The sequence below is a fragment of the Neophocaena asiaeorientalis genome, unplaced genomic scaffold (assembly GCF_003031525.2).
Source record: "Neophocaena asiaeorientalis asiaeorientalis breed wild unplaced genomic scaffold, Neophocaena_asiaeorientalis_V1.1 scaffold634, whole genome shotgun sequence".
NCBI classification, from domain to species: domain Eukaryota; kingdom Metazoa; phylum Chordata; class Mammalia; order Artiodactyla; family Phocoenidae; genus Neophocaena; species Neophocaena asiaeorientalis.
The window spans coordinates 734,033-752,645 of NW_020173971.1; the positions used below are offsets into that span (position 1 = coordinate 734,033).

An 18,613-nucleotide genomic window follows, 5' to 3' on the forward strand; every position below is an offset into this window, starting at 1 on the left:
TGGCCATGATTGGCTCAGGTTTGAAGTAATCTGTGATGGATGAGTTGAGTAATAAAAAGATTCTTGCATCTTACAAAGAGAATGGATGTTTCTTTCTTGGGTTCTCAGTGGTTCTTTAAACATAATTTTAAATAAACCATTTGGTTTTAAAATTTATTAAATCTAGTTTAAAATAATAAGTTCACTTAAAATTTTATTGTCTTAGTAATGATTCATTTTTTCTGTTGAGTGCCTGCCCTTTCTGGTAGCACCTTAAAAAGTAGGGAGATTGGTCTTGCCTTCCTAGAGCTTGCATTCTAGCGGGAGAAATAAGACGCTCAGACACTGCATTGAGTAGTAGGAAGAGTCTAGAGGAGGGACTTACAGACCGAATATGATGGGAGTTTAAGGTAGAGAGTGCATCTCTCTGGGGGAACATCAGTGTAAACCTATTGGAGGATATGGTGCAGTGGGGAAAAGTGGGATGGGGAGGTAGATACATCGGACAGAGGGAACCACTTGGCCAGGGTGGATGCTGGAGACGAGCGAGGAGAACACTTTGGCCGGGTGCTCGTGGGTTAGCTTCAGGACGGCTTTTCTTTCGGTGCTCGTGGGTTAGCTTCAGGACGGCTTTTCTTTCGTTTCACTGTTGGTTAAACACCTCCGCCAGAGGGAGGGCAGGGAAAATTAGCACTGGACTTCAAATATTGCTAGTTTTGTTACACTAATCAGTATTTATGGTAGAAGAAGAAATTCAAGCTATTGGTTGAAACTAAGATTTAGTTTCTTCATTGGTTTGGTTAAGCGTGCCTGTGTGTTATTCAAGACAGGATATGTATATTTTACAGTTAAGCTAAAAATAGGGAGTAGAGTTATTTCTTACTGCTTTATTGAGGACTGATAATAAATAGTGATATGTCAGGGCCTCTTAATTTTGACATTTCGGAATTTGAAATAAAGCCACCAACTTGGAGGCGTACAGTGGGATTCGGCATATGTTTATGTACAAGTTGTTCTGGCGCAGATTCTGAGCTATAGTTTTATTTAAAAAGCATTCATGTTGTGGCCAGTAGGTATCATAACTAACAGATGAACTCCAGTATTGATTTTATTGTAATGTGGGCTGCATTCGATTTTATTCATGGATGTAACTATATTTGTTAGTTTTGCCTTCAAGGTAGATGATGAAAGCTGTACGATAGTGAGATATCGGGATCATATCTTCTTTTGACCTAAGATTGAGAGGTTTTGAATTGTTAAGAAATCAAGCTATTCTGTACTTTGCAAATTTCCTTGGAGCACAGGAATAATTTCTAAATGAAATTACAGATGCTTTTAAATAAAGATTAAAGCTAAATTGTTAACAAATGAAATTTTTAAAAAATTACAGTGTGTGGATTTGTAATCTTCCGATGTGCAAATTCTCAGAAAAATGCATTCCGGAAAAATCCCACTGATCCAAAGCTTGCACGTAAGTATTGGTTTATATTTATAGTATTTATACCACATAAAGATTTTATGTCTTGTTTGTCTAGAGGTCATTAAAAATGTATTTTTATTTTTGTATAGATTTAAAGACCATTCATACTTCAACAGGAAAAAATCTTCTCGTTTCTGGATGGTGGGGTTTTGTTCGCCATCCCAATTACTTGGGTGATCTCATCATGGCCCTGGCATGGTCCCTCCCATGTGGTAAGCATTTAAGAAGAGAACTGATTTGACTCTTTCTCCGGCCACCACAGGATGTGTGTGTGCTCGTTGGGTCTGGGTGTCGCCTCTTGGAGGTTTGGGTTGCCCGTTCCCCGTCTGGGCGCTGCGCTTTTGTGTATCCAGCACCTCACTCATCCAGCGTCTGAGGGGAATTAGGAATTCACCGAGCCTGAAGTTTTACTCTAAACTTCTGCAAGCAAAATTTTAAGTTTTAAGCTGTGCCTGGTAGCTTTTTTTCTAAGAAGAATATGTAGAAATTAACTTTCTATATTTGTGACTCAGTGTACGTAGATTCTGAAAAACTCCGGTTCTTAAGAAGAAGAAAAGGCGCACTCTGTTTTGTTTGTGTTAGTGTCAGCCCATACCCTGCAGTGCTGTCTGCCCTGTCCACCCTGCCCCTCACGGGTGGCCTGCCGTCCTCTTCCTGAGCACCGGCGGGGAGGAAACGGGGAGATTTGCTTTAAATACAGAGGTTCTGATTTTGAAGGATTGTTAGGGTGGATTAATCACTGTTCTCTGAATAGCTTTTAATTCAAATACTACCTCCTGCCACACACTAGTGGGATTTTATGAACCGGTGTAGTTGTTTCCCCCATTGGAGAAAATGAAGTAACGGGATGGTCCATTTTTAGACGATTTGGGGACCAGCAGGAAACAATACTGTGTAGTTGTGTAGTGATAATAAAAATACCTAGTACTATTTACTGTTGCTGTCCCCAGGTTTCAATCACATTCTTCCTTATTTCTACGTGATTTATTTCACCATTTTGCTGGTGCACCGGGAGGCTCGCGATGAACGCCACTGTAGGAAGAAGTACGGCCTGGCGTGGGAGAAGTACTGCCAGCGCGTCCCGTACCGCATATTCCCATACATCTACTGATTCTGGTCTAGGCGCTGTCTAAATGCTCCTGCAGTTTTGGTTCCATTGGCAAAAAAAGGAAAAAAACCCAAAATGAACCTTTCGTTGCACTGACAGGATCTTTATGTTTCTCTTTCTTTTTGAGGCAGGACTATAGAGCCAAGTAGTGAGTCTTTTAATGTAGCCGTGTTCATTTTTATTAAATCATAACAATTAACATAAGGAAAATATAAATAAAGATGTTAGAATTTGCATTCTCATAGGAAGTTTTCAATCCTTAAAAATCTGAAAACAGAAAATAGTCTTACAAATGCACGGAATACTGTTGATGTTTAGGGTTTTTGATTACCTTTCAAAGTTTGACTCCTTTGTCTAGTTGGTTTTTCTTAAATGAAAACAGTTACATTTTAAAGTACATTTATATTTTATTGCATTAAGAGAATAGAATTTGTTTCCCTTTAAATTAAATCATTTACTAGCTATGTGATTTGAAAGTAAAAACTGGTCCTCTCTGTCCAGTGCTGTACGGGAAGGGGGATGATTGATAGTGGACACTGTTTAATGAAGACCATTAGTAGTGGTTTGCTTAACCTCAACTTGTAAAACTGCATTTGAAACTGTAAATACATAGCTTTTATGTAATATATGGGGACTTCAGATTTTTCTGTATAGTATTTTGAATGTGAAATAATTTTCGGGACTAAGTATCTTTTTAACAAACATTTGCAGTATTTTAAATTAAGTTTTGTAAAGTACTACATGCGAATTAAACATTTTGAAAGAAGTGGAACTCATTTAATATTGTATGAAAGATGCTATTAAGAGTAGGAAGGGTATTTTTCCTAATCCAAAGTTTGTGAATTTGGCTTTGCTACCTCAACCGCAGGTGTTTGTTTGCCTTTATAAACTGTTGCAAATAGAAAAATAGAATAAATATATATTTTTGGAATAACATCACTATTTAAACATTTTTACACAGAGTGGTGTTGGAAAATTTGCCATTTCTGAAAGGCTAATATTTTTATATGTTTTTGACTTTTTAAATTAAACTGTGTTTTTGCTACTGTTAGTTCAGGCAGTTTATACTGTATTTTGCGTAGCCTTTATATTTACAGAACTCTACTCCCTGTAAAGGAGTGTTGTATTCATCTTTAGAAAGCTATTTATCATCTAAATACAATTTAAGGGAATAGTTTAAAATCATTTCTTTTAGTTTAATAGCTGTGCATAAGGTAGCTTTAGCCATTAGATGCTACTTCAGTTGATACAGTCTCATTATTAATTGTCCTATGATGGAACAGTAGCAAATTCACTAAGGTTTCGTATTCAGAGTTAAATTGTTCTCCAGAATCTTAAACATAGGGGAATCTAATAAATATAGTGTATATGTTTGGGTTTTCAATTATACATTTTACATATGAGCCATTTAGATATGCAGTGTTTGTTCTACGCTGCAGTTCGAAGTGTATATAACAGAACTTACGTTAATGTGATCATGAAGAACATTCCGCATCCTCTAGTCTTTCTTTAAACATCGTTTTGGTGAAATTTTCAGTGTCTTATTAGTACTGATGTATGCAAGCAGTTTTTTTAATGCTTCTCTCCTGGCGTCAAAAAATGGCGTCCCAGCCTATTCTATACTAGATTCACCAGTGAAGCTTTAGGGGAGGAAGAAGGACCTTTAATTCTTTCCTTGGTAATGAGAAAAGAGCTGTTTCCAGCACAGTGCTGCAGTTTCTGGATATCATCAGCTACAATTTGTTTTTAATTTTGTTTTTGACATGTTTATTTGACAAGTTTTATAATGAAGTTTTAAGTTGGAAATAAAGTTGAAAATAAGATGTTGCTTTGATCACTTTGGAGTCTCTTTTTTTTTTTTTTTTTTTTTGGGGGCTTTTAACTCACTCTGGGATCATTGGGACCAAAACAGGAGCCCTTAGATTACCACGCCCCACCCAAGTCCTGTATTTTTCTAGGATCCTTTGGGACCCTCCTGGACCACAAGGCAAACTGGGACCCCTTGCAAACTGCTGTTTGCATTGAGGCTCTCAGAAGTTGGAGCTTGAAAGGGGTTAGTGGAGGGTCCCAACTCCCAGACAGTGGTCATGGATTTAGTATTTGCTCTTTGAGCAAATAGAGGAATGATCAAAAGTATCATACACTCAGTAATACTTTCAAATGAATTTGTATTATTACTCACAAAAGTACCTAAGTGCATGTGAAAGATGATAGTACATGTTTGTGAGAGAGGCATTTGTGTGTCAGTGAAATGAGATGAGACACTTTCATGTCTTCATCTCTCTTCCCAGTGTGACACGGCTTTGCAGAACATGGGTGTTTCGAATATGCACCAACACCAAGTAGGCTAAAAATATCACATCATGTGATTCTTGGTCTTATTTTTGTACTCTTTGAGGAAAAGGCTTTGCTTATTGGTGGTTTCCGTAACTCATGGAATGTTTTGTTTTAGCAGATTGTGGATCATTCCTAAAACTATTTTAACAAATGAATTGGACCATATAAGATCCCACCTTGTATCCTTTGTTAAAATCCTATGTTTTATCATTTTCTTATTGATTCCTAAATGACAGGGGCTAGGTCTTTATAATTCTTTTCTATAGTGCTGTGTGTAATTAGATTCTCAGTGTATGTGTTTTTGATAATGTGACTTTCAGACAGTACAATTTCCTAGACACCAAAGTCAGCAGACGTTAATATTTTGTTCATGGCTGTTTGTTACAGAGTCTAGTTCTGGGTGTGAGCCCCACCCTCCCTAACCCCCCTTATTACAGACAGAACGGATTGTTTGATCTTCATTTGTGGAGACGTGGGATTTGTTTTCTGCCAGTGGACCCACTGTTGAGGTAATGTGACGATGAACATGGCTTTGAATCCTAGCCCTGCGTCCTCCTGGCCATGTGAGCTTGGGCCAGTCACTTAATCTCTCTGAGCGGCAGTTTATTCATGTATAAAATTTGGTTGATACACCACATAGTACATAGGTGGCCTTAAGATAATATAGGAATTTTTATGATTACTCAACATAATTGGTGCTCAATAATAAAAATCTACCTACAGAAACACATTTTGACATTTATCCAATTTTCTGAATTCTCAGCATTGAATTCTCAGGGTTGGTTTTTCAGTGGAAAGAGAAGGTCTGGTGAAGTCAGAACAAGACCATTTCTGTAAGGGAAGAAGAGCCTCTTTTGTCTCAAAAGTGTGCGGTCAGGCCCTTCACCCTCTTTGAACCATAGTTTCCTGATCTATAAAATGACGATACTTTTTGAGGATTAAATAATACAGATAAAGAGCTTAGCACAGTATCTGGCACACAGGAGATACTCAGTAAACGTTGGCTAATAAGCAACAGTGCCATCACTCTCAGATTGCGATCTTCTGGAGGGCAGGAGCCTTATTTTGTTCATCTCTGTACTTGCACCACCTAGCACAGCACTGGACACACACACGCACACACAGGTATATGACATGATACATGTATATATTGCAAAATGATCACCACAATAAGTCTAGGTGACATTCATCACCATATATATTTATAATTTTTTTCTTGTGATGAGAACTTTTAATATTTACTCTCAGCAATTTTCAAATATGCAATACAGTATCATTAACTATTGTCTCCATGCTGTACATTACATTGCAGGTCTTAATTTATTTTATGACTGGAAGTTTGTACTTTTTTGACCACTTTTACCCATTTCACTCACCTCCCTACCCCAGCCTCTGGCAACCACCAGTCTGTTCTCTGTATCTCTGAATTTGTTTTTGTTTTCGTTTTTCTGGATTCCACATATAAGTGAGATCATACAGTATTTGTCTTTCTCTGTATGACTTATTTCACTTAGCATAATGCCCTCAAGGTCCATCCATGTTGTTGCAAATGGCAAGATTTCCTTATTTTTTACGGGTGAATAATATTTATTCCATTGTATATTAGAGAGTAGATCCCAAGAGTTCTCATCACAAGGAAAAAAACATTTTTCTTTTTCTTTTTGTATCTATGGGTGTTAACTAGACTTTTTGTGGTAATCATTTCACAATATATCTAAGTCAAAAAGTCTGAGAAAACCGTAATTCAAAAAGAGTCATGTACCAAAATGTTCATTGCAGCTCTATTTACAATAGCCAAGACATGGAAGCAACCTAAGGGTCCATCGAAATCATTGTGCTGTATACTTTAAACTTATACAGTGCTGTATGTCAATTATATCTCAGTAAAACTAGAAAAAATATTCCATTCTATGCATATATACCACATTTTCTTTATCCATTTATCCATCAGTGGACACTCGGTTGTTTCTATATCTTATCTATTGTAAGTAATGCTGCTATAAACATGGGAATGCAGATATCTCTGAAACATAGGGTTTTTGTTTCCTTTAGGTATATTCCCAGAAGTGGAATTGCTGGATCACATGGTAGTTTTATTTTTAAATTTTTGAGGAACCTCCACATTGTTTTCCATAGTAGCTGCACCAAACTATATGCATTTAAATAAATGTTTAAGATCAACATAAGCTACAGAAGTTTTAAAAGATCTAAATAAATATTCATGATTGAAAGTCTCAGTATTGCTAAGATATCGGTTCTCCAAAAAGCAAGACAACTTTAAGGAAAAAGAGAAAAGTTGGAAGACTTTATACTACCAGATATTAAGAATTACTATAAGCTACAGTAATTAAAAGAGTGTGGTGCTGGCACAAAGAGAGGCAAGTAAGTCAATGGAACAAAACTGAGACTCAAGAAATGGGCCCAGGCATATAAAATTACTTGATCTGTGACAAAGAAGAAGTAGGGTAAGGATGACCATTTCAATAAAAAGGAAAGGGTGCCAAGTCAATACTTGGATACTCATATGGAAAAAATGACTTTTGACCCCACCTCATTACACACAAACTCAGTTCTATGTGGATCATAAGCCTAAATGTGAAAGGTAAAGCAATATACCTTCTAGAAGATAACATAGGAGAATACTTTCATGACCCTGAGATAGGCAAATATTGCTTAAAAAGGACACTCAAAAATACTAACCCCCAAAGAGAAGATGGATATACTGGATTTTACTAAAACAGAGAAAAAGAAGACATCATAAAGTAAAAAGGTAAGTCACATACTGGCAGAAGAAACTTCTGATACATATATCCATGTATATATCTGACAAAAGACATGTCCAGAATATATAAAGAACTTCTGTAAATCAATAACAAAAAGACAGCCCAATTAAAATGTGGGCAAAAGACTCAAACAGGAATTTCACAAGAGAGGATATTCACATGTCAATAAGCATATTAAATGGTGTTCAACTTCATTAGTCACCAAGGAAATGCAAATTAATACCATGAAGAGATATCAATACATACCCGCCAGAATGACAAAAATTAAAAGATAAACAATACCAAACGTTGGCAAGGATGTGGACTAATCTTACACGTTACTGATAGGTCTGTAGATTGGTACAATCACTTTCAAAAATGATTTGGTAGTATCTACACTTAAGCTAAATATATGACCCTCAATGTAATTCCCAGGTATGTATTCAAGAGAAATGAGTATTTATGTCCATCAAAAGGCATATACAATAATGTTAAAGCACATTTAATCATAATAGTTCTAAACAGAAAACAACCCTAATGTCCATCAGTCAGAGTACAGATAAGTTGTGGAACATTAACACAGTAGAATACTACAGAGTGATGAAAAGGAGTAATTACTATATGCAGAATAAGGATGAACCTCACAGATGTAACGTTGAGCAAAAGAAACTAGACACAAAAGATACATGCTGCATGATCCCTTTTATACAAAGGTCAAGATAGGAAAAGTAATTGATGATGCTAAAAGCCGGAATAGTGATTACCTTTGAGGAGGGCATTAACTAGGACGGGATGTGAGGGAGCCTTCTGAGGTGGTGACTGACAGTAGTCTTATAGCTCGATCTGAGTAGCTGAGTGGAATACTTAAGATTTGTGACCGTTACTCTGTATATGTTATACCTCAGTGAAAACAAGCAGAAAGAAACTAGTAAAAGAGCAATAAACCCAAAGAAAGCAGAAGGAACTAAAAAGATAAACAGAGGTTAAAGAAGGGAAAGCAAAGGAACAAAACACCATTAGAGTTAATTAATAAAGGCAAAATTTGGTTTATTTGAAAAAGTAAATGAAATAGACAAACTTGGCCAGTTTAAATTAGGGAAAAAAAAAGAGATGAGGAAAAGGATGTATAATAAAGAATTTGGCTAGCCTATGTCCCTGGTTCCTGGAAGGTGACCTCTAAACCCTTGGAATTTGTTATTCATGGTGGGCTCCTGGGACTCCCCCTGAAGGTTTATGCTAATGAGGTGGTTGTTGGTGGTCCCTGGATAGTTGATGCTAATGAGATGACTCAGGGTGGGGGTTGGCTATTCCAGAAAGAGCCACTGTAATATTAGAGGTCTGTGACATTGAGCCAAATGATAGCAGCCCAGCCTCTGGGGATGCGAGAAGACTGAAGATTGGATTCAGCCATGTGAGCAGTGATTCAATCGAACATGGCTACATAATGAAAGCCCAGTCGAAAACTGAACACTGAACAACCCAGGTGAGCTTCCTGGGTTGGCAATACTCCACACACACCTAGCTACACCTCGATACCAGGAGGGTAACACATCCCTGAAGATGTGGAAGCTTTGTATTTGGAACCCTCCCAGTCCTAGATTCTGCCCTATGTGTGTCTTCCTTTGGCTGGTTCTGATTTGTATCCTTTTGCCATAATAAAACTGTAATTGTGACACTTTCCTGAAGCTCTATGAGTCTTTCTAACATATTATTAAGCCTAAGGGTGGTTTTTCATTTGATGTGAGGAGTCTTAGGCAGAATTAGTCTTAGACAACTGTGCCCTTAACCTCAAGTTTGGCTAACCCCAGGTAGAGGACAAAGAGTAATTTGGAGGGCATTAAAAATCCTGTTCACAAGGCAACCCCCCTACACTGTTGATGGGAATGTAATTTGGTGCAGTCACTATGGAGAACAGTACAGAGGTTACTTAAAAACCTAAAAATAGAGCTACCGTATGATCCAGCAATCACACTCCTGGGCATATATCCACAGAAAACCATACTTCAAAAAGATACATGCACCCCAATGTTCATAGCAGCACTATTTACAATAGCCAAGACATGGAAGCAACCTAAATGTCCATCAACAGAGGAATGGATAAAGAAGATGTGGTACATATATACAATGGAATATTACTCAGCCATAAAAAAGAATGAAATAATGCCATTTGCAGCAACATGGATGGACCTAGAGATTATCATACTAAGTGAAGTCAGAGAAAGACAAATATTGCATGATATCACGTATATGTGGAATCTAAAAAAATGATACAAATGAATGTATTTACAAAACAGAAACAGACCCACAGACTTAGAAAGCAAATTTATGGTTACCAAAGGGGAAAGGTGGGGGGTGGGATAAATTAGGAGGTTGGGATTAACATATATACACTACTGCATATAAAATAAATTATCAACAAGGACCTACTGTATAGCACAGGGAACTCTACTCAATACTCTGTAATCACCTATATGGGAAAAGAATCTGAAAAAGAATAGATATATGTATATGTATAACTAAATCACTTTGCTGACACTAACACATTATAAATCAACGATATTCCAATACAAAATAAAAATTTTTTAAATCGTATTCACAATAGCAACAATTATAAACCACTTAGGAAAACAATCTAACAAGAATTTTCTAAGACCAATGTGACGAAAACAAAACTCACTAAAGAATACAAATGACCTAAGTAAAGAAAGAGAAACCATGTCTCTATTTGGGTTGGCCAAAAAGTTCCTTTGGTTTTTTCAGTAAAAATAAAAGACATATTTTTCATTTTTATCAAGAACTTTATTGAACAGCGTATTCACCGTTTTGTTCCACCTACCTTCTGCCATCTTTCAGGCAACTTCATAATTCCATCTTCCCAAAACTTTTTTTTTTTAGCGGTACACGGGCCTCTCATTGTTGTGGCCTCTCCCATTGCGGAGCACAGGCTCCGGACGAGCAGGCTCAGCGGCCATGGCTCACGGGCCCAGCCGCTCCACGGCACGTGGGATCCTCCCGGACCGGGGCATGAACCCGTGTCCCCTGCATCGGCAGGCGGACTCTCAACTACTGCGCCACCAGGGAAGCCCTTCCCAAAACTTTTTATCTTTTTGAGCAAAGAACTGTTCCAGGTGCCTTTTATAGTCTTCCAGGGAATTGAAATTATTTCCATTAAGAGAATTTGTAAAGACCGAAATAAATGGAAATCCCAAGGTGCAATGTCCGGTGAATAGGGAGGCTGAATCAGAACTTCCCAACCAAGCTCTAACAGTTTTTGCCTGGTCATCAAACAAACATGAGGTCTTGCGTTATCCTGATGGAAGACTGCGTTTTCTGTTGACTAATTCTGGACGCTTTTTGCCAAGTGTTGCTTTCAGCTGGTCTCATTGGGAGCAGTACTTCTTGGAATTAATCGTTTGGTTTTCTGGAAGGAGCTCATAATACAGGACTCCTTTCCAATCCCAGCACATACACAACATCACCTTCTTAGGACAAAGACCGGCCTTTGGTGTGGTTGGTGGTGTTCATTTCGCTTGCCCTACGATCTCTTCTGTTCCACATTATTGTACAGTATCCACTTTTTATAGTCCATCACAATTTGTTTTGAAAATGGAACGTTTTCATTATGTTTAAGTAGAGAATCGCATGTGGAAATACGGTCAAGAAGGTTTTTTTTCGCTTAACTTATGTGGAACCCAAACAATCAAAGCGATTAACATAGCCAAGCTGGTGCAAATGATCTTCAGCGCTTGATTTGGGTATTTTGAGTACGTTGGCTCTCTCCCGCGTGGTATAACATTGATTGTTCTCAATTAATGTCTCGATTTTATGGCTATCAACTGGTCTACCCGACTGTGGAGCATCGTCCAGCGAGAAATATCCAGCACGAAAATTTGCAAACCACTTTGCCACGTCTGATCAGTCACAGCACCTTCTCCAAACACTGCACAAATCTTTTTTTGCGTTTCAGCTGTGTTTTAACCTTTCTTGAAATAATAAAGCATAATAGGCCAAAAATGTTGCTTTTTTTCTTCCATCTTCGATATTAAAATGGCTACACAAAAATTCACCAATTTTGATGCTTTTTTAAAAATGCACCCTGATATGACAGCTGTCACAATACAATCTAACAAAACTAAGCGCTACTAGAGCCATCTTATGGGAAAAACCAAACTTTTTGGCCAACTCGATATTGGAAAAACTCAATTTTAAAAAGATAGTAATTCTTCCCCAGATTTATAGGTAAATGTAATGTAAGCTGATCAAAATCCCAACAGGTTGTTTAAAAAGTGAAATATGGTCAGCCTATTCTCAAATTCACCTAGAAGAGAAAAGGTACAAAAGTCAAGATAGTTTTAAAAAGGAACAATGAGTTCATGGATTGGATGACAACGCCAATGCCAATACTACCCAAAGTGATCTACAGATTCAACATAGTCTCTATCAAAATCCCAATGATGTTTTTTGTAGAAACAGAGAAATCCATCTTAAAAATTCATATGGAATCTCAAGGATAACTGAATAAACAAGGTAATATTGAAGAACAAAGTTTGAGGTCTTACACTTCCTGATTTCAAAGCTTATTACAAAGCTACACTAATCAAAATAGTGTGCAACTGGCACAAAGACAGACAACAGAACAATGGAACAGAATAGAGAATGAACCCAGAAATAAACATGTATATGCTCAAATGATTTGCAACAAAGGTGCCAAGATATTCAATGGGGAAAGGACAACCTCTTCAACAAATGGTGTTGGTTAAATTGGATATCAATGTACAATATGGACTGTTACCTTACACTATACACAAAAGTTTACTCACAATGGATCAAAGACCTAAACGGAAGAGCTAAAACTATAAAACTCTTAGAAGACAACATAGGGGAAAAGCTTTATGACATTGGATTTGTTAATTATTTCTTGGTTATGGCACCAAAAGCATAGACAACAACAACAAAAAATAGATAAATTGGGCTACCTCAAAATTAAAAACTTTTATACATCAAAGGACACTATCGACAGGTGAATTGGCAACCCACAGAATGGGAGAAAATATTTGCAACTCATATATCCGATAAGGAATTAACATCCAGAATATATAAGGAACTCCTACAATTCAACAACAATAACCAAGAAATCCTGATTAAAAAGGGGCCGAGGACTTGAATAGATATTTCTCCAAAGAATATATACGAATGGCCAATAAACACATGAAAAGATTTCAGTACCACTAGTCATTAGGGAAATGTAAATCAAAAGCACAATGAGATACCACTTCACATCCTTTGGGATGGCTACTATCAAGAGCCAGAAAATAACAAGTATTGGTGAGGATGTGGAGAAATTAGAACGCTGTGCACTGTTGGTGGGAATGTAAAATGGTGCAGCCACTATGGAAAAGAGTATGCCATTTCCTCAAAAATTTTAACAGAATTACCATATGATCCAACAGTTCCACTCCTAGATATCTACCCAAAAGAACTGAAACAGGGACTCAAACAGATATTTGCATACCCATGTTCATAGCAGCACTGTTCACAATGGCCAAAAGATGGAAATGACTCAAGTGTCTATGGACAGATGAGTGGATGAACAAAATGTGGTGTTATGGACTGAATATTTATACACCCCCCGACCCCCACCAATTCATATGTTGAAGCCCTAACACCCAGTGTAGCTGTATTTAGAGATGGGGCCTCTAAAAAAGTAATTAAAGTCATGTGGATGGGAGTCTTGATCCAGTAGGATTAATGTCCTTACAAGAAGAGACATCAGAGAGCTTGCTCTCTCTCTCCACACATGCACACCAAGGAAAGGTCATGTGAGGACACAGCTAGAAGGCAGCTGTCTGCAAGCCAGGAAGTGTTCCGCAACAAGAGAAGCCACTGCAATGAGAAGCCCGCACACTGCAACAAAGAGTAGCCTCTGCTCGCCACAACTAGAGAAAGCCTGTGTGCAGCAATGAAGACCCAGCACAGCCAAAACAAAACAAAAAAAAGTAGTAGTTAAAATGGTAAATTTTATGTTATGTATATTTTACCACAATAAAAAACAGTAAAAATATAATAAAAATTTGATTAAAAAAAGGAAAAACGAGGACTGACTTGCTCTACCAAGTCTCCACATATAACTTTACAGCTTCTAGACATGTGTGGTGTTGGTCCTGGAATAGAGAAATAGATGCCAAGAACAGACTGGAGTTTAGTAAACAACAACAATGGCCTTCACATCAGTGGGGCAATGGTGGGAGAGTGACTGGGCTGGGGGTGGCCTTGGGCATCTGGGTGTCTGCGCCTCGGCCATCTGGCTGTCTGAACACTCACACTCCCCGCCTAAACTGCCTGTATTCATAATCAGGACGTTGCCCAGTGCCCTGAGTTTCATTGCAGGCTGGCTGGGGGTGTCTCCTTGAACCTAACTGAACTCTGGAATGAGTAGGCTGCTGGGTGGCAGGCAGTTCAGCTGAGCCACCCTCAGGAGAGGTTTGCCCCACTGGTTTGAAATGCCACCTTCAAATCCCAACCTAGCAGCATTCAGTCTTCATTTATGTCAGGGGAGAGTTACAAAGTTCGTTTACTGTACTTATTTAAATCTTTTATTCATTTAATTTCTTTATAATTTTTTCCAACCCCCTAGAAGAAGAGTGGGAGAGATGGCATTCGGATTTGATGGGGACAGCACCACGCTCTAGTGCCTAGTATAGGGCGGGGCACGTGGTAAATGAGGAACAAAGTTTTCTTGAGGGACTGATTGATGGATTGATTGAATGAACGAATGATTACTCTTTCCAACCTCTGAAGTACTCCAGTACCTACAGGTCCTCCTGACTATGTTGAGTTTCTTCTGGATGATTATGGAGAACTCCTCATCTTTCATGGCAGTGGTGTCAGAGATCACATGATGGGTAAAAGTCAGGGCATCTATAGAGATTCCTTGGGACCTTCCATGGTCTTGAAGCACAGCAATAAGAAAGGCTTTGGAGAAAAACATACACCAAGTTCCTTGTGAGTCTCAGGGATTTAGGGGCTGTGCACATCCCAACGTTTCCCTTGGGGATTAGCAACACTGATATCTCATGGGAAAGGAAGAGTGGAGAAGAAAGAGTAAAGAAATGCAAGAGGTGGGTGTGAGACTGGGCTGGGTGGGAGGAGAGTGTAAATCCAGCTGCCTCTCTCGGGCCTTGGTGATATCAGTCTGGCCAGCAGCTTCCTGGGGAACTCAGGTTCTTTTGTAGGACCAGTGCCCCCCTCCCATATTCAATATGGGTGTAGAGGGGCTATGGGTCCTGGGACCTTACCCACTTTTGACCCAATCTTGGCAACAATCACAGTACCTCATCTTCCTGGCAACAAACATGGGTCCCAGGGGGCAAGGCCAAGCCCCAAGTGTGTCACAGCGTTTCTCAAAATGACACATGGGTATTGGGAAAAGGAAGGCTCTTTTTCCTCTGGAGTTGCTCAACTGCTTGTGGCCATTTATTCCCTTGGTTGCATGGAGAAAGGCTAGGTACAGCAGCAAAAACAAAACAAACAAACAAAAATGAGACCGAGATATAGTGGAAACAGAGCTAAGATATGAGGAGGCAGGCAGAGAGTGACATGGAGGATGACTGACCACCTGAATCCAGCCATGCCTGAAGCCAGACCCCCTTGGCTTCCTTTCCACTTATATGCACCTATAACTTGCCCTCTTTTGCTTACAAGTCTGGATTACATTCTGTAGTTTGATATCAAGATACCTAACACAACTCTTAACTGTTCTCCTTGCCGTCAGTTCCTCTTTCCCTTGTTTGATCCATTCTGCATACATTGTCAGTTGAGTGACTCCATTCTACTTTTTTTTTGGACAGCCTGGGAAGTCCCTCCAGACTACTTCTTGATCAAGTAAAGCCGCTGCCTAGAAGCCACCACACCAGTGCACACAGGAAATTTTAGTTTCCTCGACTGGGTAATTAGCACCCTGCCAGATTGGCGTATCTCCTCTACTCTGCTGCTACCGAAATACCCACTAAGACAGTGAGCCTGACTTCGTGTCCTTGCTCAGCCAACTGCCTTAGGTGATCTTTCTCAAATTTCCCTACAATTCTTCAAGGCCCAAGAATCTATCTCTTCTGGCCCAGACAGAAGTGACCTTCTCCTCTGTGCCCCTCTCAGAAGGCTAAAGGCTCCAGGAGACAAGACCTGGGTTTTGGCCACCTCTGTGCCTGTGGCAGCAGCTGTCACACTGCGGCCCTGTCTGGGTGCTCAGTGACTCCTGGCTGCACTGGCTCTGTCCGGCCAGGTGTATGTCCTGAGCTCCAGACCTGTATAACCGTTTACTGGACATGGTGTTGGTGTTCTCCGAACATCTCAAACTTGACATGACTCTCATTTATCAGTTTGCTCCTCTCTCTGAGTTGCCTATTTCAGTCAATGACATCGGCCTCCACCCAGCTTTCCAAGCCAGAAACCTGGAGTCATGCTTAGCTTCTCCCTCCCTCTCACCCCATCCTCTCAAACGTGGAGTCCAGCTGGTTCTGCTTCCTAAATGTCCTTCTAGTCAACGACTTCTCTTCGACTCCACCACCGCTGTCCACATCCATGTCACCACCAACTCTTGATGAGAATAAAGCAGGTGCCTAAGTGACCAGGACCCAGACTCCAGTCCCGAGCTTCTCCAGTCCACCCTCACCCTTCTTCCGTGCTGCAGCCATCAGACCATGGGGCCCTTGCCTAGAGCATGGCAGTGGTTCCCATTGCCGCTGGAGGGAGCAGGCTCCCTGGGAGCTGGCCTGCGCTCATCTCTCCAGCTTCATCCTAACCATTCTCCCTTTGTCGGCCTGTGGCTGTGGTCATGATGAACACTTGGTTTCTCTAATGCGCTTTTTTCCTCTCTCACCTCTGTGCCTTTGAATGGTATTCTCTCTAATAAAAATACAATTCCCAGTTTAGTGGAGTGGTTAAACATGGGAATTTCCAAGTTAGGCAGGCTAAGTTCAAATCTTGGTTCAGTCCCTTAGTAGCTGTGTGACTTTGGACAAATTACTTAACTTCTCTCTGCCAAGGTTTTCTTGTCTGAAAATAGGGATAATAATAGTAACACCACCATAAGATTGTCATGAGAATTGAATGACTTCATATATCCAAAGTCCTTAGAAGAGTGCCTGGCACCGGGTAAGTACTCTACAGTAAGTACTAAGGGTGTTAATTACTCTCCTCTTGTTCGGTCCTGACCTGGATAATGCTTAACTGGTAACAAGCTTCAAGTCTCTTCTTAGAAGTTGTTTCCTTAGTGGCCTTCCCTGACCCTTAGTTCTGGTCTCCCTGTTTCAGGCTCCAAGAGTATTCATCTATTCTTATATTCATTCAGAAAGCCATTTGCTCTTTCTTCAAATGTTGAATATTTATTGAGAAGTTTTTCGGTGGTGAGGGCTGCATTAGGTGCTTGGAATACAATAGGGAGTAAAAACAGACCTGGTTCCTGCCTTCACGGAGCTTACAGTCTAGTGCTGCCCCTTTACAACACCCATCATACCCCGACCACACATTATTGTAACAGGCTCTAGCTAGATATCTGCTGGACGTTTGTGCCAAGCTGGTGGGGCCTAGGACCCGGCAAACATTTATTTATTCTTATTAAATGAACAAATGAATCAATCCCTCGGGTAGGTGCCCATCTCCAGGAGTCCACTCTTAAAATGTAGGCGCCTTTGGGAGGAATCTAGTGTTGTTGGCCTCTGACCTCATAGAATTAATGGCATAGAGATGAGAAAGTGAGACACCTGCTGGGGTGCAGGTGAGGTCTGACAAGGATGTGGGTTTATTTTGGTTCATGAGGAGATGGGGCGAGGGAGGGATGTGGGTGGGGAGGGAGAAGAGAGACTGCTCTAGTGCATGCAAGAGGTCCTGGTACCTGCTGGGGGGTGGGTAGGGATGTCATAGGGGCCTCTAATCCTAGAGGGGAGGGAGACATGGGGGAGTGCTGGTGGAGGGACTGGAGACAGACCTGTCTGGACCAGGTATCTCTGGTCCCGGTTCTCGTGCTCACCTTGTGGAAAGAAGAAAGCTGGGAGCCAGTATCTTGCAGGAAATCCTTCAGAGAACTCATCCTTTTGATCAGTGGGGTGTTGAGGGTTTTGGCTAGGTGATGAGCTGGAGTGCTTCCAAGCTGTGACAAGTCTCATATACCTATTGGAAGGCAGACCACAGGTTGGTGTAGTTAGGGGCACTATAATTGCACATTTTCAGATGATCTGAGCAATTTCTTCCAGCCTCTCCTAGATTCCTCCTTTTCTTTTCATCTCAAGCTCTCCCCCTTCTCTGGACCCTAGTCCTGTACTTTAATGAAAACCAGCTATGGCTTTAAAGCTTTTGAGACCACAAAGCACTGGAACACATTGGATTTGGGTAATAAGGGATGTTGTTATTACAGAAGGAATCCTGGCTGGGCCTTGTGGAATCTTGTGGATTGGTTTTGAGTTACTGCCTTCAAACAGTAACACTTACTTATTGTTCAGTGGTGTAAGAGACAGTTTGGTACAGACTTTGGAACTAGATTTTCTGTGTTCAAATCTTAATACTTCCACTTTCTAGCTGTGAAACCTTGGGCAAGTTACTCCATGCTTTTGTATCTCAGTTTCCTCATCTCTAAAATGAGGATGATAAATAATAATACCTACTTCATATCATAGGGTTACTATGAGAATTGAGTTAGTTTGAGTAAAGCACTTCGAAAAATGTTTGACACCCTGTGAGGTACTCCTTAAGTGTGAACTACTCTCTCATGCCTTTCAAATTATCCTGCTAGTGTCACAAGCATAACAGAAAAAGGAATGTACCAGGTTCTGTTTCTACCTCTGTCTCTTAGGGCAGAGTGACCTCGGCAGAAACTCTCAACTTCTTAGGTCTCCATTTCCTCCTTCTAAACTGAAGATAAGAATCCCTCCTTTGCTTAAATTCACATGTTGCTAT

At 39.9% G+C, this 18,613-nt stretch overlaps 1 protein-coding gene across 1 annotated transcript in view; it reads left to right on the top strand.

The window, feature by feature from the left end:
- The window catches only part of LBR (lamin B receptor), a 34,856-nt gene extending 30,463 nt beyond the window's left edge, over nt 1-4,393 (top strand). The window contains exons 12-14 of the mRNA XM_024753147.1: nt 1,370-1,450; nt 1,549-1,671; nt 2,410-4,393. Coding sequence (XP_024608915.1) covers nt 1,370-1,450; nt 1,549-1,671; nt 2,410-2,570 — 365 coding nt within the window. The 3' untranslated portion in view covers nt 2,571-4,393. The remainder of the gene's footprint in view (nt 1-1,369; nt 1,451-1,548; nt 1,672-2,409) is intronic.
- The last annotated feature ends 14,220 nt before the right edge of the window (nt 4,394-18,613 follow it).